Here is a 25,338-nt window from a genome sequence, read left to right as displayed (position 1 = left end):
GAAGAAGAAGTGTTTATATATTTTATTCGGGTGCGTTTACATGTATTTTGAATTCAAGAAATTTAACAAATACGATACCATGGATAAAAGATTGTTAAATAGATAAGTATTATTATAAATAATTGAAAAGATTTGTGGTTTTTACAATTTGACAAGTCTTTACATAGCAACATATTCAAATGCAAGACGTTGTTAGAGGAATCGAACATTGACAATTGCTTCAGTGATATTTTTTAGAGCAAGAACTAATACGTTAAAAGTAAAAATTGTAAAGAGACACAATGGGGGGAATGTAAACTGTCGTTTCTGTGAAAATGAGGAAGAATATTTGATAATTTTTTTGTTATTTTGCCAGGAATATAGAAAAGAAAGGAATGAAGTAATTGAGCTACAACAACCACACGAAGAAGACCTAAAGAAAATAGTAGGATTATTTTTATTTAGTGAAACAACTATAGAAAAGAAAAAAGAAGTATTAAACCTGATGTGGAAGAAAAGACTAAACAGTATGAGAAGATAAACTTTAGAGGCGCCGTTGCAAAGGATATGCCTCACTCCACTACTTTAACCTGATTTGACAGTTGATCTGACATTTCTTGTAAACAATAGCAACAAAGTTGTGTTAATGTGATCTATAATTTAGGAACAATTATTATTTTATGAACGGCTTTCGGAAGGAGAAGTAATTAATCACCCGGCAAGAGGATACTACGATTTTTGTTGGAGTTCCCCTTCGGTAACAAAACTTGCTTAGATTTTTAAATATCTTTTATGGTGGAATTTTACTGCGACGAGAAACCCAGTAACCCATTTTAGACCCCGAGTAAACAAAAGGTCTAGTCTGATGTGACATGATCAGGTCTAAGGCATGCGTAAACTGATGCTGGTAAATTTGTATTGTATTACAGGGTGTGATTTCGAACAGAAAATATATGTTTTCCTATAGTAAATAACGTGATTTAACCGAATTTGACCTTCATTTCAACCGCAATCAAACAGATCAACCAATCCGTCTAACCCTAAGTTGACGAATTGGTTGATGTTATTACGGATGAAATGAAGGTGAAAACCGGTTAAATCACGTATTTCCTACAGGAAAACATATATTCTCTGTTAAAATGGTTAAATATTATCACTGTTGACATATATGTTGTGTTAAAATATTTAAATATAAGCACTTGTTCAACGTTGTCACTTCTCTTACGAATGTACTGAGAACGATAACATTAGCAACATTACCAATGATTCACAGCATTACCAACGATGACGAGTTACCAACGACACGATGACATTACTAGCGGTAGCAATGATAGATATTTCCATACGTATTTTAAATAATTTTTCCATATAATTTTTACACAATATATAATAAGTACAAAATGGGCACAGAACCTAACAAACCCACCTAACCTGACTTAGAAGTACCCCGGTCACAAAACACATATAATAACTATTGAGGAATGACTTACTTTTATGAAGACGGCGACGAAACTTGTGGGTCACGGGAGGGTGAGACTGACGGATTAACTCCTATGACTGGTATGTGGATGGATGGGGGGCATCGGGGTCTTGTGGGTCGAGGGGGTCCATTGTCTGTTGTTGTATAGGAGGGTAGAGGCGACTGGCAGTAATGAAAAAGTGGTGGAGTAACGTATGTTCTGGATAGTAGTGGGTAAAAAAGAACCTGGAAAAATATTGCTTGAAATATTCAGTCTTCATTCCAGGTCTCTGAACCCACTCCTTCACTTCTCTCCAGAGCCGTTCTATATTTTGAGTATGGATGGTTGGGTCTAGGGGGTCAACGAAATGTTCAGAATGATTAATAGACTTATGTTCGTAACCAATTTCCGAAAGAGAGTTGTATGCAGCCCACTTATCACTGATAATAACACTACCAGGTTTGATATATATCTGAATGAGGGGAATTAGAGTAGCAGAATCTCGTTTAGTAGAAAAGGGGGGAACTAAAGGGATAATGAAAAATTTCTTGGATTCACGTTCAATACCCCCAAAGACCCATATGGCACTTAACGGTCTACCACGGTTGTATTTAGCTTTACAAAAATGAGATTCGTCTATTTCAACTGTTACTCCGACACCACCAATTGCCTCTTGATTATCGAAGAAGTATTCGGTAACCTCGGAACAGAAACTTCTCCAATCGACACTAGTTTTCGAGGATATGTCAATACCATGCATGAGGGTCTCATGGTCTGAATGTTTATGCAAAAAGTGGTTTGCAAATAATATTATCTTCCATGGGGGTAGACGACTTTTCCCCAAAAATGTACCTTTATAGGAAGTAACGGTATAACCACAACGACGTTTCTTCTTAGTTTTAGGTATGATGGATTCAGAATTACAATAAAACACGTGAATGTCTTTCCTATAAGATAAAAGAGAACGGCACTTGGGGCACTGTAAGCGTTGAGGAATTACGTTGTGTGATTTCAGGAAATGATCAACATTGGCTGAAGAATCATAAAAATCACCATGGAATTTAGCAACTGCTTTTAGGTATGGAATACAGTGCCTCCATCGAAAAAAACGAAAAAATAAATCTCACTTGAAATGACGCACACCTTACTAGGTCAAAGGTTACAAGGGAAAAGGGTTTGGAGGAAGGGGCTTGAACAGACCACTCAAAGAGATAAAGGAAGGGGGGGTAGGGAAATATCAGTAGACAACCCCCTTGTGTAAACTTTGAATAGGCATTGGTTGGTGATTGGTTAAGGGAAAAACAAAGGAGACTAGCGGGTAAACATGAATGAACTAAATAGGGAAACTAGTCCAGAGCAAGTATTTATGTGAAACAGAAGAGTGAAAAGGAAATAACAAAAGAAAAGAAATAAAAATATAGGAAGATAAATGGAATGTATGATAAATAATATTGAATGGGAATATAAAATGAGATGATTTTACCGTGAATGAACTGGATAGGGAAACTAGTCCAGAGCAAGTATTTATGTGAAACCGGGGAGAGAAAAGGAAATAACCAAAGAAATAAACCCAATATAGGAAGGTAAAATGGAATGTATGATTAATAATATTGAATGGGAATATAAAATGAGATGATAATATGATATTAAAACGAGCAATTGGGGGGGGGGGGGAAGCTTCTGCGCAGGGGGAGTGATATTTGGCAGGCCGAAAACTGGTATTCACGAACGTACGTACAAATGGGTGCTAATGTTAGCATGTAATGCTAACATTTGATATACATCAGACGTTGGCAGCACTGGTTACTGTATTTTTTCATGAAATAATCTTTGCAACGGCTCCTCCAAAGTTTATCCAGTTACAGTATACTGTTTTGTATTTTCCTCCGATTATAATACATTCAAGAAGGTAATGTATAGAGAAGAAAAGGCTTGTTTTACGATTATATATCGTTTCCCCAGTATGTTTTCCTCACCCAAAACCCTGAGTTCCCACTGGGGGTCCTCCATTATCGTATGTATATATATTTCTGAAACTATTCATTTGCGACGGGAACGAGTGTCATTTTCGAAGAGAGAGTAATTTTTTCTATAAGAAAAAGTAGTTTTGTTCCGTAACCGAAATACAAACCACGCTATTTACAGAGGGTTTACCTTTTAGCGCAGCTGAAATGACGAGCCAATAGTTTTAACGATGGTTAATTACCCCCGCGCTAGTTAGCGGGGGGTGGGGAAGGGTAGCTTGCTACCCCTCCCCCCTCCACACACCGGTGACTTGCTTCACTTCACTTTTGGCTTGGCGGTGATCAGACGTGTCTGCTCATCGCCCTCATGACAGCCTTTAATTTTCTGCTTTTTCTTTTCAGCGTGTGTTGGTTGGAAGTTGACCTTCAGTTATTTCTTTACAATGTTTACATGCCCTGGAGTTGCCGGTCGTCCTTGTGGGACTTTCATGTCGGACGTAAATACGGATCCGCACACCCTCTGCCCTCAATGTCGGGGCCGACGGTGTGACCAGGAGAACATGTGCCGTGAGTGCAGGGATTGGTCTGCCTCCCAGTGGGAGAGGTTTGGCCGTCGGCGTAAGAAGAAGTCCAAGAGAGACCGTTCTCCTCCGGGGTTAGCCTTGAAGGAGGAAGGTTCTCGGGACTCTTCTTCCGCCGCCCAAACCTCCTCCGAAGCTCCCCCTCGTCCGCCTCCTAAGGAGAGTTGGCCGAGTGGGAGCGCAGGCCCTTGTTCTGTTTCCCGACCTTCGGTGGGGGGAGAGGGCGTCGCCTCCCATAGCGAGGCGGTTCCCCCTCCTCCTCCGGGGGAGGTTATTGATAATGCCTTATCCAGTGATGATCTTTTACAGATTTGGTCGTCCCTGGGGCTTAAGGGCTTGCCCTCCAGGGTCGCTCTTATTGACCTTGTCTCGTTGGGGGCCGCTGTTAAGCAGTCGCCGGCGGTAGCAGAGGTAGACCCTCTGTCTATTGTCGACGTCGTGGTGACAGAGGCCTCCGACGTGGCTGGGCCTTCCGCCGCAGGTGCTGTTGCGGGGGATGGTGCTAAAGGCTCTCCTCCTCCTTCCGTACATCCTTCGAAGGGGGAAGTGAGTCCTTCGGTCTCGGCTGCTGCTCAGCTTCCTTCTGAGGGAAGTGCTTTAACGGAGACTCCCCTTCGGAGGACCGATGGTCCCGACGATCTTCCCCGAGGCCGCCTCCGCCGTAAGGCTCACCGTCCGCTACGCCACAAGGGCCTCCCTTTCCCTTACAGGGGGACTAAGAGGCGCCTTTTTGGGTCTTCATCCTCCGGGGGGGACTCTCCTCGTCAGCCTCAACCTACAGCTCCGCCCTCCTTGAACCTCTCTGCAGACCGCTCACCATCTCCTGCCAGATCTTCGCCTTCTGGAGAACTCGTCACCCGACGGGCAACGGTCCCTTCGGGGCTAAGGGATCCTTCCCTTACGCAAGCAGTGCTAGCGCACAAGCGCTCTCCTGCTCGCCAGCGCTCTCCTGCTCGTCGACGATCTCCTGCTCGCCAAGACTCTCCTGCTCGCCGACGCTCACCTGCTCGTCGGCTCTCTCCTGATGTTCGCCCCCCTCGCCAGCGCCCTCCTGCTCGTCAGCTCTCTTCCGAGCGTCAGCGCTCATTTGAGGACCATCGGCCTGCGGTCTTTGACCACCCTTTAGTTCCTGCTGAACTCCCTGCTCACCATCTGCCTGGTCCTGTGGCTACGCAACATCGTGCTGCGCGTGTGACAAAAACACATGTTCGCCAACGCGCCAGCGATCTCCCAGCTCCTGCTCGTGAACGCGCCGCGCCACCTGTCCTTTCACATGACACGCGTCGACCTTCTGCTCGCCAGCGATCTCCAGCTCGCCAGCGATCACCTACGCGCCAGCGATTACCTCCTCGCCAGCGTTCACCTGCTTGCCAGCGCGCACAGGCGATCTTAGTATCGCCTATTCAACAGCGACAGCTAGCGCGCCAACGTTCTCCAACGCTCCTGAAGGAACATGGTTCGCCAGCTTCTTTCTCGCCATCGCGCCATCGTCCGCCTGCGCATGCTGCTCGCCATCGCTCGCCATTGCACGATCGCCCTCCTGCGCATGCTGCTCGCCATCGCTCGCCCCTGCACGATCGCCCTCCTGCGGATGCTGATCACCATCGCACCCCATCACGCGATCGCCCACCTGCGCATGCTGCTTGCCATCGCTCGCCATCACGCGATCGCCCTCCTGCGCATGCTGCTTGCCATCGCTCACCCCTGCACGATCGCCCTCCTGCGGATGCTGATCATCATCGCACCCCATTACGCGATCATTCACCTGCGCATGCTGCTCGCCATCGCTTACCATTACGCGGTCATTCACCTGCGCATGCTGCTCACCATCGCACGCCAGTGCGTCGACATGCCACATCGCGCCATCGCCAACTTGAGCGACTGCACTCACCAGCTCGTCATCGATCGCCTGTGGATCTACATCGCCAGCGATCTACATCGCCAGCGATCTTCCTCACCTACGCGGCAGCGCGTTCCCTCGCCGTCGCGCCAATGCTTGCGTTCGTCGCCTCGGACACGCGTTCATTTACCTGCCCACCCGCGCGACCACTCGCCTGCGCGCCCGCGCGATCATCCACCTGTGCGCCCGCGCGATTGCTCTCCCGCGCGACCATTCGCCTTCGCGCGACCATTCACCCTCGCGCGACCATCGTTCGCGGCGAATTCCGCAGCCGGTGGTAGCAGCAGGAACGCGTGCTCCTAGACGGCACTCGGGATCACCTCCACCCAAACACAGGTTGGTAGTGCAGGACGAGGAGAGGTTAGTACATCATTCTTCCCCACCTTCTTTTCAGGCAGGTACCGTGGTGTCCACTCCAAAGGATCGCCCGATCCCTTTCCCTTTAGCGAGGATTTCGGACTCTGTGTCCTTGGAGCAGCAGACTTGGTTTGGTCCTCTGGCACGGGCGTTAGTGAGGGTTATGAAACCAGCACTCGCCGGCCAGGGTAACAAACCAACGGCTGTCTCTCCTACGCTGAAGAGAAAGAGAGGAGTGGACTTCGTGGTGACTTCCCCCAGGGCGAAGTTGGTTCCCAAGAGGTCGGTCGCGAAGGTCCCTTCTCCTGCACGAGTACTCTCTCCTTCTCCCGTGGACGAGGCCTTTCCGTCCTCAGGTGAGTCCAGTGGGGCGGTAGTCTTCCCCTCGGCACCAGGGGGGGAGACTTCGCTTCAGGCAGGAGAATCGTCTCGTGAGGAAGGGGCCCCTCGAACCTCGTTGTTGGGATCCTGTATCCCTCCCAGGAGGGAATCCAAGGATTCCAAGACCATCCCTAAATCCTCTGCAAGGATTCGTCAGGAACCCACGACTACCCAGGGGAATGTCCACGTATCACCCCAGGAAGAGATTCCTGGGGCAGGAGGCTTAGCGGCCAGCCCGCAAGGAGAACAGCAAGAATCTGAACATGCCTTCTGGCAGGTCCTAAGCCTGATAAGGCAACTTAACAGGCTTACGGATCCAGTCATCGCCCCCCGTGAAGGCAAAGATGATTCTGGATGAAGTGTTTGACGTTCGGAAGGCCCCTAAGACCAGTGCAGCTCTGCCCTGGTCTCGGGGGCTGAAGAGTGCCAGGGCTAGGGCCAACGCTCAGCTCGCACTTCTTGCCTCCTCCAGTCGTTCCACTGCCGGGAACAAGCTCATCCCTCCTCCTCGCCTCCAGCAGAGAAGGTATTTCGAGATCCTGGGTGAGCACAACCTCGCTCTTCCTCTCCATCACTCTGTGGAGGAGCTGGCGAAGGGAGTTCCCCTTGAGAAACTCTCTGCCCGGCAGGTGTCGTTCTCGGCGGCAGAGATCCTTAACCACGAGAAGGTCGCTAAGTGTGCCATGCAAGCCACTTCGTGGCTGGACTTCTGGCTAGGATCTCTGGGCATCCTATTGCGATCGGAGGACTTGTCCAAGGAGACCAATAGGAAGGCCCTAGAGACCTTCTTGCTCTCGGGCACCCGCTCCATCGAGTTTTTGGCGCACCAGGTTACCACCCTGTGGGCCAACTCGGTGTTGAAGCGTCGCGATGCTGTGTCCGAGAGATTCCATCCGAAGGTCCCCGCCGTAGATGTGTGTAGGCTCCGACATGCTTCCCTTCTGGGGGAGAGCCTGTTTGAGCCTCAAGACATGGAGCGAACGGCTGAGAGGTGGAGGAAATCCAACACGGACTCCCTCCTCCACAGGGCCCTTACAACTTGGCCCTATAAGCCTCCAGCCCCGCCACAACAGCAGCAACAGCCTCGTAAGGCTCCCAAACTGGCACCGGCAGCTAAGAAAGTGGTCTCTAAGCCCCAGCCCTTTTCAGCCAAGGTCAAGAGGGGCGGTAAGTCCTCCAGGGGAGGCAAGACTCCTAGGGGTGGCGGCCGCGGCCGCAAGCCCTAGGGGTGGCAGTCCCCCTGCATGTCCACCTGTGGGGGGATGCCTTCAGCGTTGCGTCCGCAGGTGGCAGCAACACGGGGCCGATGCTTGGACGGTCTCTGTGATCGGCCAAGGTTATCGCGTCCCGTTCACGACATCTCAACCTCCCCTGACAGCGAATCCAGTGTCGTTGAGCTCCTATGCCACGGGATCGGCAAAGGGGCTGGCCCTTCAGGCCGAAGTCGAGACCATGCTCGAGAAGGGTGCTCTCCAGGAGGTCGTGGACGGCTCCCCAGGCTTCTTCAGTCGACTCTTTCTTGTAGAGAAGGCTACTGGAGGCTGGAGACCCGTCATCGATCTCTCAGCTCTGAACAGGTTTGTCAAACAAACCCGGTTCAGCATGGAGACAGCAGACACGGTCAGACTTGTGGTGAGACCACAAGACTTCATGTGTACACTGGATCTAAAGGACGCGTACTTCCAGATCCCAATCCATCTGTCTTCCAGGAAGTACCTGAGATTCTGCCTAGACAACAAGATCTACCAGTTCAAGGTGCTGTGTTTCGATCTCTCCTCAGCTCCTCAGGTGTTCACCAGAGTGTTCACCCTGATTTCATCTTGGGCGCACAGGAACGGCATTCGTCTCCTTCGTTACCTGGACGATTGGCTGATCCTAGCAGACTCGGAGTCGACCCTTCTTCGGCACCGAGACAGGCTTCTGGATCTTTGCCAAGATCTGGGGATCGTGGTAAACCTCGAGAAGTCCTCTCTGCAGCCGTCCCAACGACTGGTTTATCTAGGCATGCTAATAGACACCAATCTCCACAAAGCCTTTCCATCAGACGGCCGGATAGCAAGGCTGAGGAGGGTGGCGGAACCCTTCCTCAGGCGAAAAGAACTCCCCGCCCAATCATGGTTGCGTCTCTTAGGCCACCTATCCTCCCTGGCCCGTCTGGTTCCAAACAGCCGCCTCAGGATGAGATCCCTTCAATGGCGGCTCAAGTCCCGGTGGAATCAAGGATCCGATTCCCCGGACATTCGGATCCCAATGGGGCCTCTGGAACAGACGGACTTGCGGTGGTGGCTGGCCGACGAGAACCTGCGGAAGGGAGTGAATCTTCTCGTCCTCCCCCCAGAATTGACTCTGTTTTCGGACGCGTCAAAAGAAGGGTGGGGGGCGCACGTTCTGAACCAGAGGGCCTCAGGCCTTTGGTCAGAATCAGAAAAGTGCCTACACATCAACCTGCTAGAATTGAAGGCCGTCTTTCTGGCTCTTCAGCAGTTCCAATGGTCCCTGGCGGGTCACTCCGTGGTGGTGATGAGCGATAACACCACGGTAGTGGCTTATATCAACAAGCAGGGAGGCACTTTTTTGCAACAGCTATCCCATCTTGCAGTAGAGACTCTGAGGTGGACCGAAACCCACTCGATAACACTATCAGCTCGCTTCATTCCTGGCAAGAGGAATGTGCTCGCTGACAGTCTGAGCAGGGCTTCGCAGATAGTGAGTACCGAGTGGTCTTTGGATCCTCAGATAGCCAACAAAGTCCTGACTTTGTGGGGTTCCCCGACTGTGGACTTGTTCGCGACAGCCTTGAACTTCAAGCTGCCCCTGTACTGCTCACCAGTCCCGGACCCCAAGGCACTCTGACAAGATGCTTTCCAGCAACGGTGGGACAACATCGACGTGTACGCCTTCCCACCGTTCTGTCTGATGAGAAGGGTGCTCAACAGGACCAGACTATCGGTCAACTGTTCCATGACTCTGGTAGCTCCGCTATGGCATCACGCGGAATGGTTTCCGGACCTTCTGCAACTCCTGACCGTACTCCCAAGGGAGCTTCCTCCACGACACGAGCTTCTCAGACAACCCCACTCCGGTGTCCCTCACAGGGCCGTAGCCTCGCTTCGGCTTCACGCCTGGAGACTATCCAGCGTCTCCTCGCGGAGAGAGGCTTTTCGCAACAGGTTGCGGAGAGAATGTCTCGGCACCTGCGAAGGTCCTCTGAGGGAGTCTACCAAGCAAAGTGGAGAGTCTTTTGTGGTTGGTGTCGTGGAAGGGGTATCTCTCCACTCGATGCCACTATTCCAGCAATAGCGGACTTCCTCGTGTATCTGCGGGAAGAAATGCGCCTTTCTGTCTCGGCAGTGAAAGGCTATCGCTCAGCCTTAAGCTTGGCCTTCAGATTGAAGGGCGTGGATATTTCTTCATCGTTAGAACTCTCTTTACTCATACGTAGCTATGAGCTTACCTGCCCCCAGTCGGAAGTGAGACCCCCTCCTTGGAACGTGGTTTGAGTCCTCAGGTCTCTTATGAGACCTCCCTTCGAGCCATTACCCCAGGCCTCCGATCGCCACCTGACTTGGAAGACGGCTTTCCTACTCGCCTTGGCTTCGGCCAAGCGAGTTAGTGAACTTCATGGTCTCTCGTACGACATCGCCCATTCAAGGGGATGGGGGGAGGTAACGTTCAGGTTCGTCCCTGAGTTTGTGGCCAAGACTCAGAATCCTGGAGTGCCGGATCCTCGGTTCGACTCTTTCAGGATCGCGAGTCTCCGTTCTGTAACAAACGACCCAGATCAGCTGCTACTATGTCCAGTGAGGGGTCTGAGGCACTACTTGAAGAGAACGGCTGCAGTCCGTCCTCATGTGCGAGCTTTGTTTGTAAGCACAGGCAGGACAAAGAGGAGGGTCACCAGGAACACCATCTCAGCTTGGATTCGAAGGGTTATCCACCATGCCCTGAATCCTGACCCTCCTCCGTCACGTCGCCCTCGGGCCCACGATGTCAGGGGTATTGCTACATCCCTGGCCTTCAAGAGAAACTTCTCTGTGACGCAGGTACTTCAAGCTGGGGTCTGGAAGCGTCAAACGACCTTCACAGCCCACTACCTGCAAGACGTGACCCACAGGAGCCTCGATACGTTTTCTATCGGCCCTGTGGTGGCTGCACAACAGCTGGTCTAACCTCAGGCTCCTTTTTGGACAAGTAGCAGTAGGTTGAGGGCGTTGTTACCCGGTCTTAGTCTGCGTGAATGAAAGAGTATGTCTGACCCTTACTTCTTTCTTCATTCTCCCCTCTCTTGGGGAAGCAGCATCCTGGTCCTCGCATAGCTGACCTCGACCTCTGCAGGTAACCCATGCTTCTTTGTGCTCCTAGTATTAAGCTTAATACTGTTGCGTCTCCCATACCCTGACGAGGTGGTATGGGGAACGTCCTATCCTAGAATTCCTATCTGAAGGTCTCAAGGTCAACTTCATAGGACGAGTCACACTCTCCTCCTCACACTGCTTATGTAGGCCACTCGTTCCTAGCGATGCTAGGAACTTGTGAGGTACAGGGGCTCCCTCTCTCTAGTGCTGCTCACTGAGGGATCGAGCCCCCGGGCAAGCCGAAGTCAGTAAGGCTGGGGACTTTCCACCCTTCCTAAGGGGTAAGTCACCCTCTGTAAATAGCGTGGTTTGTATTTCGGTTACGGAACAAATGACAAATTCGAAGATAATTTGTATTTTTCCTAACCATACAAACCTTAGCTATATACACATATGTGCCCGCCATCCCTGACCCCCAAGTCAAGTCCTACCTCTAAGTGAAGTGAAGCAAGTCACCGGTGTGTGGAGGGGGGAGGGGTAGCAAGCTACCCTTCCCCACCCCCCGCTAACTAGTGCGGGGGTAATTAACCCTTGTTAAAATTATTGGCTCGTCATTTCAGCTGCGCTAAAAGGTAAACCCTCTGTAAATAGCTAAGGTTTGTATGGTTAGGAAAAATACAAATTATCTTCGAATTTGTCATGTTTTCCTAGGTTACATTGCCCTGTAATATACTACAATAAAACCCTGATGTTATATCTTGAAATTTATGACGACTTGAATTATGCTCATTATTTGATAAAACTAGAATATTAAATAAGACCTAAAAAAAAAAAATCTTATTTCTTTTGGGATAACATCCTAACCAAACCTTCCTTAATCTAACCTAACCAAATCTTGTAATTGCATTATTTGTATGTTCCATAGCCTACTACTATTCTGTTGTTGTACCAAGAACTTTTGAAATCCACTGACAGTGCCTTCTAGTACCTCTATGTATGTATTCTAATTTGAAGAATCAAATGACTTATTTATTGGAAACTGGGTAATTATATACAATAGCTCCGCCAGCAAGTTATCAAATTTAAGTTCTTTCACTAAAAAAGAGGGAAATCAAAGGTTTCATTTGATGTATACATCTAAGTGGCACTAGGTCTAGCAGTAGTTCAAAAATCAAAATTAAATTTGACCTACCTAAAAAAAAATAATACCGTTGAAAATATAGTTGTTCCAACACAGATACAGACCTTCGCTATTTATAGGGGTATTACTTTCAGCAACGCTGAAAACCAGCTAAGACAATTTTAGTGAGGGATAATTACCCCATCCGCTAGTTAGCGGGAGGAGGTTTGGGTAGACTGGCTACTCCGCTCACTCATACCTGTCGGTTGAGTAACCACTTTTACTTTTGGCTCGGTAGAGTGCGGATGTACCGTTTCTCTCTCCTGTTGAACAAACTGCCTTGACTATATTACTATTCCTTTTTCTTTTTGTGCATCAGTGTGTGTTTGTTCCGTAACCGAAATACAAACCACGCTATTTACATAGGGTTTACTTTCGGCGTAGCTGAAAATGACTAGCCATTAGATTTTTAACGAGGGATAACTAACCCCACACTAGTTAGCAAGGGGGTAGGGGAAGGGGTAGCTTGCTACTCCTCCCCCCCCATACACCGGTGAATGGTCTCACTTCACTTTTGGCTCGGACGATGAGCAGACGTGTTTGTCTTTCGTCCTCGCTTTTGACAGCCTTAATCTGTTTTTTCTTTTTCTCAGACTTTGTGTGTTTGGAAGTTGGCCTCTACCTTCATCGCAATTATGCGCAAATGCCCTGGACTCTCCGGCCGCCCCTGTGGAACCTTCATGTCGGCGGTCGAGACGGATCCTCACACCCTTTGCCCGCAGTGTCAAGGTCAACGGTGTGCTAGAGACTTAACTTGTAGTGAGTGCAGGGAGTGGTCTATCTCCCAGTGGGAGAGGTTTGCCCGGCGGCGTAAGAAGAAGTCCAAGAGAGACTTTTCTCCTTCAAGGGCTGCCTTGAAGAAGGAAGGCTCCAAGGACTCTTCTTCCGCCGCCCGAACCTCCTCCGAAGCTCCCACTCGGTCGGCCTCTCGTGAGAGACCGTCGAGTGGTAGCGTAGGCCATTGTTCTGTTTCCCGACCTCGGGGTGCGGGAGAGGGCGTTGCCTCCCATAGCGGGGCAGCTTCCCCTCCTCCTCCGGGTAAGGATTTTGATTCTCATTATGATGATGACCATGCTGTATCTAATGATGATCTCTTTCAGCTTTGGGCTTCCTTGGGGCTTAAGGGCTTGCCCTCCAAGGAAGCCCTGTTTGACCTTATCCAGTTAGGGGCTGCTGTCAAACAATCGTCGGTAATAGCAGAGGTGGACCCTCTGTCTATTGTCGACGTGGTTGTGGCAGAGGCTTCCGACGGGGCTGGTCAAACCTCTGCTGCTGTTGCGGACGTTGCTGAAGGCTCAGCCTCCCCTTCCGAACATCCTTCGAAGGGGAAGTTGAGTCCCACAGTCTCTCCTGCGGGTGCGTCTCCTCCTCGGGGGAGCGCACTGACAGAGACTCCTCTTTGGAGGACCGACGATATGGATGACCTTCCTCGAGGCCGCCTTTGCCGTAAGGCTCGTCCTCCTCTTCGCCGTAGGGGCCTCCCTTCTCCCTATAAGGGAGTTAAGAGGCGCCTCTTCGAGTAGTCTCCGCCGCCCTCCCCTGCAGAGGATTCTTCTCGTTGGGAGCAGACCGTAGCAGCCACGTCCTTGGACCTCTCCGCAGATCGCTCGCGATCTCCTACGCCTGCCAGACCTTCCAGTTCTTCCGGCCTACCTTCACCCCTGGTTGCAGATGAGCAGCAGGCGCCTTCTCACCCCATCACCCGACGGGCACCGGTCCCTTCGGGGCAAAGGGATGTCTCTCACGGTGTGTCAGGGATCCCCTGCGTGTTCAGCTGCGCGTTCGCGCGCTGTAGCGCACATGCGCTCTCCTGAGTTGCAGCCGTCAGAATCGCATCGCCAGCGCTCGCCTGCTCGCCAGCACTCCTCTGCTAGCCGTCAGCGCCCTTCTGTTTCTGCTGCGCGCCAGGCGCGTCATCGGTCTCCTGAGCGGACACGAACTCCTGCTCGTCAGCGCGCACCTGCGCACCTTGTTCCTGATGCGCGCCAACGCTCGCCCACGCGCCCTAGATCTTCGGATCTGGATGCAGGCAAGGACCTTACTCCTTCGCCTCGCCCTCGCGCTCCTGTGCGCCCATCTTCGCCTGCGCAACAGCGCGCACGCTCCCCGGTGCGCACTTCAAGAGTTCCTGCACGCCCGCGCGCCAACAAGTCTTCCTCTTCTGAGCCCGACCGCGAGCGTTCGCCCTTGCGCGTTTCCTCGCCATCTGATCCTGCGCCCCAGCTGACTACGCGTCGACACCCTCCAGCGCGCCAACGATCTCCTGAGCGCCCGCGCGATCCTTCGCCTGTGCACAAGTGCTCGCCAACGCGCCAGCGCGCCCATGACTCGGATTTTCACAGGTCTCCGACGCGCACACGCGCTAAATCGCCTGTGCGCGGTCGATCGCCTGCACGTACTACGTACCATCGTTCGCCAACACGCCATCGCTCGCTGACGCGCCAGCGTTCGCCAACGCGCCATCGCTCGCCCACGCGCCATAGATCTCCAGTGCGCCGTCGATCTCCTGCGCTTCATCATTCTCCTGAATGACAGCCATCTCCTCTACCCTCGCGCGCTCATTCACCTGCGCGCTCGCGTGCACCTTCACCTGCGCGCCAATGCGCCCCCTCGCCAGCGCGCCCTCGCGCCCACACGCGCCCGCGCGCCCACGCGCCCTCGCGCCCGCGCGACTGTGCGCCTGCGCTCCAGCAGCCGCCCACGCGCGATCCCCTGAATGCTCCAACTCGCGAGCGCGAGCGCCAGCGCGACCCCCGTTCTCGCCGGGGCCTGCAGCTCGTGCCTGCGACAGGGATGCTTACTTCCAGATCGCCATCAGGATCGCCACTGCGCAAGCGCAGGTCTCTCGCCCAGGACCAGGAAGAGTCTCCGGAGAGGTCTAGGCAACATTCTTCCCTTTCTTCTTTCCAGGTAGGCCCCGTTGCGTCCACCCCGAAGGATCAGGAGATCCCCTTCCCTCCAGCGTGGATTACTGACACTGCATCCGTCACCCGTCAGTCTTGGTTTGGTCACCTGATGAAAGCGGTGGTGCAGGCTGTGAAGCCAGCCCTCGCTGATCTGGGACTTAGACCAAAGACAGACTCGCCCCTGCTGAAGAGAAGGAGAGGAGTGGATTTCATGGTGACTTCTCCCAGGGAGAAGTTGGCTCTTAAGAAGTCCGTCAGGAAGGCTCCATCCCCTTCGCGGTCGTTTTCTCCTTCTCCTGTGGACGAAGCTTTTCCGTCCTCAGGAGAGTCCAGCGAGGTGAGGGCCTCTCCCACGGCACCAATGGGAGGAACCCCACCTCGAGGAAGAGAAACATCTCGCGTGGAAGGTACCTTCCAGACCTCTTTGCTGGAGTCCTGTATCCCGCCCAGGAGGGAACCCAAGGACTCAAAGATGATTCCTAAGTCGTCTTCTCGGATCCGTCCAGAGCCAACCAGACACCGGGAGAACGTCCACGTGTCTCCCCAAGAAGAGCCTCTGGGGACAGGAGACTTAGCTGCCAGTCCACAGGGAGGAGAGCAGCATGAGTCTGAGCATGCCTTCTGGCAGGTCTTGAATCTGATGAGGCAACTCAACAGGTTCAAGGACCCGGAGATCGCCCCTCGCGAAGGCAAGGATACGGTCCTAAACCAAATCTATGGTACCCAGAAACCCCCAAGGGCCAGCGCAGCTTTGCCTTGGTCCCGGGGGGTGAAGAGTGCCAGAGACAAGGTCGGAGCTCAGCTCTCGGAAATCGCCTCCTCCAGCCGTTCCTCTGCCGGGAACAAACTCCTCTCACCTCCTCGTTTACAGCAGAGGAGGTATTTTGAGATCATGGGGGAGTCCAGTGTAGCTCTTCCCCTCCACCACTCGGGGGAAGAGCTCAAAAGGGGAACTCCTCTTGAGAAGCTCTCCTCCCGGCAGGTGACATTCTCGGCTTCGGAGATCCTTAGCCAGGAGAAGGTCGCGAAGTGTGCCATGCAGGCCACTTCGTGGCTGGACGTCTGGCTGGGTTCTCTGGGCATCCTATTGCGCTCCGAGGACTTGTCTAAGGAGAGCAATAGGAAGGCCCTGGAGACCTTCCTCCTCTCGGGCACTCGCTCCATCGAGTTCCTGGCCCACCAGGTTACCAACTTGTGGGCCAACTTGATCTTAAAGCGATGCGATGCGGTGACCGAGAAGTTCCATCCGAAGGTCCCCGCCGTGGATGTCTGCAGGCTCAGACGCTCCTCCATCCTTGGAGGAAGCTTGTTTGAGCCCAAGGATGTAGAACGCACAGCTGAGAGGTGGAGGAAGTCGAATCAGGATTCGCTCCTCCAAAGGGCCCTCACATCTCGGACCTACAAGCCTCCAGCTCCACAACAGCATCAACAGCAGCCTCGCAGGACACCAAAGCAGGCTCCGGCAGCTAAGACGAAGGTGTCTAAGCCACAGCCCTTTCCTGTCAAGGACACGAGGGGTGGTAAGTCCTCCAGGGGAGGCAAGACTCCTAGAGGGAGCGGCCGTGGCCGTGAGCGCTAGGAGTGGCAGTCCCCCCGCGTGTCCACCTGTGGGGGGATGCCTACAAAGTTGCGTGCACAGGTGGCAGCAACATTGGGCCGATTCCTGGACGGTCTCTGTGATCGGCCAAGGTTATTGCGTCCCATTCACAACATCTCAACCTCCCCTGACAGCGAATCCAGTGTCGTTGAACTCCTATGCCATGGGATCGGCAAAGGGGCTAGCCCTTCGGGCAGAAGTCGAGACCATGCTCAAGAAGGATGCTCTCCAAGAGGTCGTCGACGGCTCCCCAGGCTTCTTCAGTCGACTCTTTCTTGTAAAGAAGGTGTCTGGAGGCTGGAGACCCATCATCGATATATCAGCTCTGAACAAGTTTGTCAAACAAAATTCGTTCAGCATGGAGACAGCGGACACGGTCAGACTTGCAGTGAGACCACAAGACTTCATGTGCACACTGGATCTGAAGGACGCGTACTTCCAGATCCCAATCCATCCGTCTTCCAGGAAGTACTTGAGATTCAGCCTAGACAGCAAGACCTACCAGTTCAAGGTACTGTGCTTCGGTCTCTCCACAGCACCTCAGGTGTTCACCAGAGTGTTCACCCTGATTTCGTCATGGGCGCACAGGAACGGCATCTGTCTCTTCCGATATCTGGACGACTGGCTGATCCTGGCAGACTCGGAGTCGACCCTTCTTCGACACCGAGACAGGCTTCTGGGACTTAGCCAAGATCTGGTGATCATGGTAAATCTCGAGAAGTCCTCTCTGCAGCTGTCCCGACTGGTTTATCTTGGCATGTTATTAGACACCAATCTCCACAAAGCCTTTCCATCAGACGACAGGATAGCAAGGCTGAGGAGGGTGGCAGAGCCCTTCCTCAGGCGGGAAGAGCTTCCAGCCCAATCATGGTTACGTCTTTTAGGTCACCTAGCCTCCTTGGCCCGTCTGGTCCCGAACGGCCGTCTCAGGATGAGATCCCTGCAATGGCGGCTCAAGTCCCGGTGGAGTCAGGGCTCCGACTCCCCAGACTCTCTGGTCCCTATAGGACCCACGGAACAGGTGGACCTGCGGTGGTGGCTGATCGACGAAAACCTACGAAAGGGAGTTTATCTTCTTGTCCTTTATCCGGATTTGACGCTGTTCTCGGACGCGTCAAAAGAAGGGTGGGGGGCCCACATTCTGAACCAGAGGGTCTCAGGCCTTTGGTCAAAATCAGAAAAGTACTTACACATCAACCGGCTAGAGATGAAGGCCGTGTATCTGGCCCTTCAGCAGTTCCAACGGACCCTGGCGGGCCACTCCGTGGTGGTGATGAGCGACAACACCACGGTAGTGGCTTATATCAACAAGCAGGGAGGTACCTTATCACAACAGCTATCCCATCTTGCAGTAGAGATTCTGAGGTGGTCCGAAGTCCACTCGATTCCACTATCGGTTCGCTTCATTCCTGGCAAAAGGAATGTGCTCGCCGACAATGTGAGCAGAGCATCGCAGATAGTGAGTACCTAGTGGTCTTTGGATCCTCAGATAGCCAAAAAAGTCCTGCTTTGCGGGGTTCCCTGACGGTGGACCTGTTCGCGACGGCCTTGAATTTCAAGCTGCCTCTGTTACTGCTCCCCAGTCCCGGACCCCAAGGCTCTCTGGCAAGATGCTTTCCAATAGCGGTGGGACAACATCGACGTGTACGCCTTCCCACCGTTTTGTCTGATGAGAAGGGTGCTCAACAGGACCAGACTATCGGTCAACCTGTCTATGACCTTAATAGCTCCGCTATGGCATCACGTGGAATGGTTCCCGGACCTTCTGCAACTCCTAACGGAACCTCCGAGAGAACTACCCCCACGACACGAGCTACTCAGACAACCACATTGCAACATCTTCCACAAAGCCGTAGCCTCGCTTCGGCTTCACGCCTGGAGACTATCCAGCGTCTCCTCACGGAGAGAGGCTTTTCGCAGCAGGTTGCGGAAAGAATGTCTCGACACCTGCGAAAGTCCACTGCGGGAGTCTACCAGGCGAAGTGGAGAGTCTTCTGTGGTTGGTGTCGTGGGAGGGGTATCTCTCCACTCGATGCCGCAATTCCAGTAATAGCGGAGTTCCTCGTGTATTTGCGGGAAGAAATGCGCCTTTCGGTCTCGACGGTGAAAGGCTATCGCTCAGCCTTAAGCCTTACCTTTAGGCTGAAAGGAGTGGACATTTCTTCCTCACTAGAACTCTCTTTACTCATACGTAGCTATGAGCTTACCTGCCCTCAGTCGGAAGTGAGACCTCCTCCATGGAACGTGGTTCGGGTTCTCAGGTCTCTTAAGAGACCTCCCTTTGAACCATTGCGCCAGACCTCTGATCGCCACCTGACTTGGAAGACGGCTTTCCTACTCGCGTTGGCCTCTGCCAAACGAGTTAGTGAACTTCATGGTCTCTCATACGACATCGCCCATTCAAGGGGATGGGGGGAGGTAATGTTCAGGTTCGTCCCTGAGTTTGTTGCCAAGACTCAGAACCCTGGAGTGCCGGACCCACGGTTCGACTCCTTCAGGGTCACGAGTCTTCGTTCTGTAACAAGTGACCCAGACCATCTGCTATTATGCCCAGTGAGGAGTCTGAGGCGTTACTTGAAGAGAACAGCTGCAGTTCGTCCCCGCGTGCAGGCGTTGTTCGTAAGCACGGGAAGGACTAAGAGGAGGGTCACCAAGAACACCATCTCGGCCTGGATTCGAAGGGTTATCCATCACGCCTTGAATCCTGACCCTCTTCTGTCCCATTGCCCTAGGGCACATGACATCAGGGGCATCACTACATCCCTGGCCTTTAAGAGAAATTTCTCTGTGACGCAGGTGCTTCAAGCTGGGGTCTGGAAGCGTCAAACGACCTTCACAGCCCACTACCTGCAGGACGTGACCCACAGGAGCCTCGATACCTTTTCTATCGGCCCCGTGGTGTCTGCACAACAGCTGGTCTAACCTCAGGCTCCTTATTGGACAGGTAGCAGAAGGTTGAGGGCATTGTTACCCGGTCTCAGTCTGCGTGAATGAAAGAGTATGTCTGACCCTTACTTCTTTCTTCATCCTCCCCTCTCTTGGGGAAAGCAGCATCCTGGTCTCTGCATAGCTGACCTCAACCTCTGCAGGTAAACCATGCTTCCTTGTGTTCCTAGTATTGAGTCAATACTGTCGCGTCCCCCATACCCTGACGAGGTGGTATTGGGAACGTCCTAGCCTAGAATACCATCTAAAGGACTCCAGGTCAACTTCCTAGGACGAGTCTCACACTATTCCTCCACACACAAACTTATGTAGGCCTCACGTTCCTTGCCGAGCAAGGAACTTGTGAGGTGCAGGGACTCTTTTTCTCGAGTACTATTCACTCGGATTCTGAGTCCCCGAGTAAAGCCAAAGCCAGTAAGGCTGGGGACTTTCCACCCTTCCTAAGGGGTAAGTCACCCTATGTAAATAGCGTGGTTTGTATTTCGGTTACGGAACAAATGACAAATTCGTAGATAATTTGTATTTTTCCTGACCATACAAACATTAGCTATTTACAGATATTTGCCCGCCAGCCCTGTCCCCCAAGACAAGTCCTACCTCTAAGTGAAGTGAGACAATTCACCGGTGTGTGGGGTGGGAGGGGTAGCAAGCTACCCCTTCCCCTACCCCCTTGCTAACTAGTGCGGGGGTAGTTAACCCTTGTTAAAAATCTAATGGCTCGTCATTTTCAGCTACGCCGAAAGTAAACCCTATGTTAATAGCTAAGGTTTGTATGGTTAGGAAAAATACAAATGATCTCCGAATTTGTCATTTTGTTATTGTCCCGCTATGCGGACATGTCCAGGTATTGAAGGCCGCCGCTGAGGTACCTTCATGTCGTCCGTGGAGACGGACCCACACCCTTTATGCCTGGCTTGCCGGGGAAGTCAGTGTTCGTGGGACAACACCTGTTCTGAGTGCAGAGAGAGGCCTGCGTGCAAGAAGAAGAAGAAGTCTAAACGCGAATCTTCGCTTTCGGGGTCTTCCTCGAAATCGAAGAAATTGCAGGCTTCTGCTTCATCTACGCCCAAATTTCTGCCTGAAGCTAATCCTCGACCAGGCCCTTCCGGGGCACGGTCGCGCAGTAGCACAGGGCTTGTGACTCCAGATCAACCCTGTGGGATAGGCAAAGGTGGCGACTCCCCTAGTGAGTCGGCTCCTTCTCTTCCCCCAGGGAGTGCCTGTTCCTTTCCAGACCTTGCGTCTTTGTGGCCATTGCTGGGCGTTGATGGTCCCCCTTTGAAGGAAGTTCTCCTCGAACTCCTCCAAAGGGGAGCAGAGAGAAGGCGATAATCTCCTTCCTCTGCGAAGGTCGATCCTTCTCTTGTGGGCGCAGGCGCTGTTGCCCATCGGTCAGGCTGAGAGTCTGGTTCTGACGCCGAGGAGTCAGCTAACCCACCTGTGGCGGTGGCAGGGCTCTCTCCAAGGCAAGCTTCCCCTTCGGGGAACATATCTCTCGTTCGCGAGAGAAGATTGCCTCTTTACATCGGCAACCTCCATATACTTTGGGTTCTCCTCCAGGGGCGGAAAGAAAACCTTGTTATAAGCATAGTTCTCCTTTGGGTGAACTCTCCTCCCCTGCAGAGGAATTATCTGTAGACCTTAATCAGTCTCCCCCTCGGGCGGAGTCTGTTGTATGTTCCTCTCCGGAGGTTCGTAGAGTGGAGGGGTGGGTAACCCCTCTCCTCCACGGACGTTCTCCTCCTCGGGCTGTGAGGAGATGTCTTTTTGAATCTGCTGGTTCTCCTCACGTTGACCCTTCGGGGTCTCGTGATGACCTTCCTTTGGGCTGGCGTGATCATGAGTCTTCGGGCTCTCGTCATGTTGATCCTGCGGGTTCTTATGACAACAGGAGTCCTTCGGGTCTCCGTCGCGCTGAACCTTCGGGCTCTCGCGATTTGAAACCTTCGGGTTTCTGTTACACTGAACCTTTGGGCTCTCGTAACAATGGTAACGTTGAACCTCCGGGTTTTCGTACCGTCAGTCACGTTGACCCTTCGGGGTCTCGTGACATAGGAACCTCGTGGTCCTCATTACGTTGACCCTTTGGGGTCTTGTAACCTGAGTTACGCTGAACCCTTGGGCTCTCGTAACTTTAGTCACGCTAACACTTCAGAGTTTCGTGACTGGGAAACTTTGGTTTCTCGTTGCGCTGACTCTTCGGGGTCTCGCAACACAGGCTATGTTGGGACTTCGGTCCCTCGTAGCCTTGGACACGTTGACCCTCCGGGGTCTCTTGACAGAGAAACTTCAGTTTCTCGTTGCGTTGATCCTTAGGGTTCGCGCAACACAGTTCACGCTGAACTTTCGGGTTCTCGTGACCATAGTCATTCTTTTTATGACAGAGAGTTTTCATACTCTTGTTGTGTTGATCGTTCGCGCTCACACCACACAAGCTATTGTGAACCTTTGGGTGAGCATAGCAGTGAGTACTTTCACCAACCTGAGAGCTCCCGCGCCCACGACCAAGTTGGCACGCATGACCGATTTGGCGAGCACGACCAACTTAATGCACGCATAGAAAATGGCGAACATGGCGCGCGGTTTCATCCTATGGTGCGCCATATGCGCGAATATTCTGTTACTCGCCATGCGCGCGAACAACCTTATGCGCGCTACGAGGGAGAAAAAGGTGCGCGCGATTGGGAAGGGCGCGTGCACAAGCACCCTTCCGTCTACCAACAGTTCGGCGCACGAGCGCGCATCCATCTTGGCGCTCACAATCAGTCTCTCAAGCCTCTTAGGCCTCAACAGAGACAATAGTCGGCTGTGCGACCGAGCCTAGATCCTATCCCTAAGGGTAGGCCTGTGCTGATCTTGCCTGTAGGGAGGCCTCCCTTAGACAAGAGGCTTAGGAAACTTGCCCAGGTTCCTAAAGCCAGGGAGCAGTGCCTTCCTAAGGACCTCCCCCTAGTTCCTCGGGAGCCCGTGACTCCCCTGTGGCTTAGCGCCTTATTCAGTGTAATGCGCCAAGCCATGAAAGGAGTTGTTCCCTGCTCCCAGTCCTTAGGTGACACACCTAGGATCCCTTTATCGCCTCCTCTCTTCCCAGGGGCCTCTCCTCCCTTCAATCCTAGGAGGAGTCCGGAAGATTCTGCACAGGCGTGTCCTTCTGGCAAGGGGAGACGTCATCCCCTCACAAAAGACCTCTGGAGGAGATTAGGCATGAACCTCAGGGTAGCCCCCCTGCAGTTCAAGATGCCACAGGCCAAACCAAAGGGGAAAAGGAAAAGGATTCATCCTTCGCCCCCCTAAGGAGGATAGGGTTACTTCCTATGGAGACTCCTTCCGTCCCTCACCGGCCGAGATAGTGCCTAAGAAGGCACGACCTGCAACCGGACGGAACTCGCCCCATACGGCAACGGACTTACATTCCACCCGTTGTAGTGGTTTGCGGACTGTGGCCAGAGGTAGCACCTGAACTGCCTAGTGTCCGAATGCTGACCACACCCCAACGTTCACTACATAAAAAATATACAACGGTGGAATACCCAAAAATCTAGGTAACAGGTCAAGAAAACGGAGCTCTGGGCACCACCCCTTGATTTATACAGGTAAAGTGGAAAGTCTTCTGTGGTTGGTGTCGTGGAAGGGGTATCTCTCCACTCGATGCCAGTATTCCAGCAATAGCGGAGTTCCTTGTGTATTTGCGTGAAGAAATGCGCCTATCAGTCTCGGCAGTGAAAGGCTATCGCTCAGCCTTAAGCCTTGCCTTCAGGCTGAAAGGAATGGACATTCCTTCATCGCTAGAACTTTCTCTACTCATACGGAGTTATGAACTTACCTGCCCTCAGTCGAAAGTGAGACCTCCATCATGGAATGTGGTTCGAGTTCTCAGGTCTCTTAAGAGACCTCCCTATGAACCATTACGCCAGGCATCAGATCGCCACCTAACCTGGAAGACGGTGTTCCTGCTAGCTTTGGCCTCGGCCAAGCGAGTCAGCGAACTTCATGGTCTCTCGTATGACATCGCCCATTCAAGGGGTTGAGGGGAGGTAATGTTCAGCTTCGTCCCTGAGTTTATTGCTAAGACTCACAATCCAGGAGTAGCGGATCCTCGATTCGACTCTTTCCGGATTTCTAGTCTCCGTACTGTAACAGATGACCCAGACCATCTCTTACTATGCCCAGTAAGGAGCTTGAGGCTGTACCTCAAAAGAACAGCCGCAGCCCATCCTCTTGTGCCAGCACTATTCGTCAGCACAGGAAAGACTAAGAGGAGGGTCACCAAGAACACCATCTCTGCATGGATTCGCAGGGTCATTGACCTGGCACTGAATCCAGACCCTCCTCCATCACGTCGCCCCAGAGCACATGATGTCAGGGGCATAGCTACGTCCCTGTCCTTCAAAAGAAATTTTTCAGTGACGCAGGTTCTTCAAGCTGGGGTGTGGAAACGGCAAACAACATTCACTTCCCACTACCTGCAAGACGTGACCCATAGGAGACTTGATACTTTCTCTATCGGTCTTGTGGTGGCTGCAAAACAGCTGGTTTAAAACTTCAAGCTCCTTATTGGACAAGTAGCAGAAGGTTGAGGGCATTGTTACCCGGCTTTAGTCTGCATGAATGAAAAAGTTTGTCTGGCCCTTATTCTTTTCTTCATCATCCCATCTCTTGGGGAAAGCAGCATCCTGGGTTCTCTGCATAGCTGACCTCAAACCACTGCAGATAAACCATGCTCCCTTGTGTTCCTAGTATTAATATTAATACTGTTACGTCCCCATACCCTGACGAGGTGGTATTGGGAAAGTCCTAGTCTACAAGTTTCCATCTAAAGAACTTTAGAACAACTTTCTAGGATGAGTGCTTGCACACTCAAATAAGGAGTCCCCGGGCAAAGCCAAAAGCCAGACTGGCTGGGACGTCCACCCTTCCTAATGGGTGAGTCACCCCCATTAAATAGCGTGGTTTGTATTCCAGTTACGGAACAAATGACAAATTCGTAGATAATTTGTATTTTTCCTAACTAGACAAACCTTATTTATTTATACAAACTAGCCCGCCACCCCTATCCCCCTCTAAGTCCTACCTCCAAGCAAATTGAGCTCAAGCACAGGTGTGTGAGAGAGGGGGCAGGGGTAGCAAGCTACCCTCCCCTTACCCCGCTAGCTAGCGGTGTGGGTAGTAAACCCTCATTAAAAAAATGGCTCGTCATTTCAGCTACGCCGAAAGTAATACCCCTATTAAATAGCTAAGGTTTGTATAGTTAGGAAAAATACAAATTATCTATGAATTTGTCATTTTTAGCAGTAATGGCACTCTTTTTATATATGTCTTTGATATATCATTTTCATTGCAGATACAGTCATGCTGATTTTATGGAGGAAAAAGTTTCTACGTTATTGGCATAGGATTGCTAATCTGCCTCAAACAGCAAGGTAAATATTAGAGAACCACTTTGATATAGTAAGAGGAGTGTTTCAATTTCCTGTCAGAAAATATGTTGTTTGTTCCGCATCTTGTAACATGTGATTTTTTGAAGAATTTATTTTTTATCCAGTAGAAATTGAATTAACGCTCAAAATTAAAGCCCATTTGTTAATACCCGAGTAAAAGCCTCCATCTTTTATGTTTTCAGCTGGGCTAGAGGCAACTTTTAATGTGTTGATAATTACTGGCAGGTGACGGGGAACCCATGCCCCCTTGCCAGCAGTAAGAAGCCATTTTGTTTTCAGCTGCCGGAGAGTACAGACTTACTTGTGCCACCTTCCACTGTCTGCTTTAAACTTTTTTTTGTTCCTACACAAATA

The 25,338-nt window shown here is 51.8% G+C and overlaps 1 protein-coding gene across 1 annotated transcript in view; it reads left to right on the top strand.

Moving 5' to 3' along the window:
• The first annotated feature begins 525 nt into the window (after window positions 1-525).
• The window catches only part of LOC137653569 (palmitoyltransferase ZDHHC16), a 157,499-nt gene continuing 132,686 nt past the window's right edge, over window positions 526-25,338 (top strand). The window contains exons 1-2 of the mRNA XM_068387079.1: window positions 526-736; window positions 24,888-24,966. Coding sequence (XP_068243180.1) covers window positions 24,896-24,966 — 71 coding nt within the window. The 5' untranslated portion in view covers window positions 526-736; window positions 24,888-24,895. The remainder of the gene's footprint in view (window positions 737-24,887; window positions 24,967-25,338) is intronic.

The sequence above is a fragment of the Palaemon carinicauda genome, chromosome 14, assembly GCF_036898095.1.
Source record: "Palaemon carinicauda isolate YSFRI2023 chromosome 14, ASM3689809v2, whole genome shotgun sequence".
NCBI classification, from domain to species: domain Eukaryota; kingdom Metazoa; phylum Arthropoda; class Malacostraca; order Decapoda; family Palaemonidae; genus Palaemon; species Palaemon carinicauda.
This window is presented reverse-complemented; position numbering and strand designations above follow the sequence as displayed.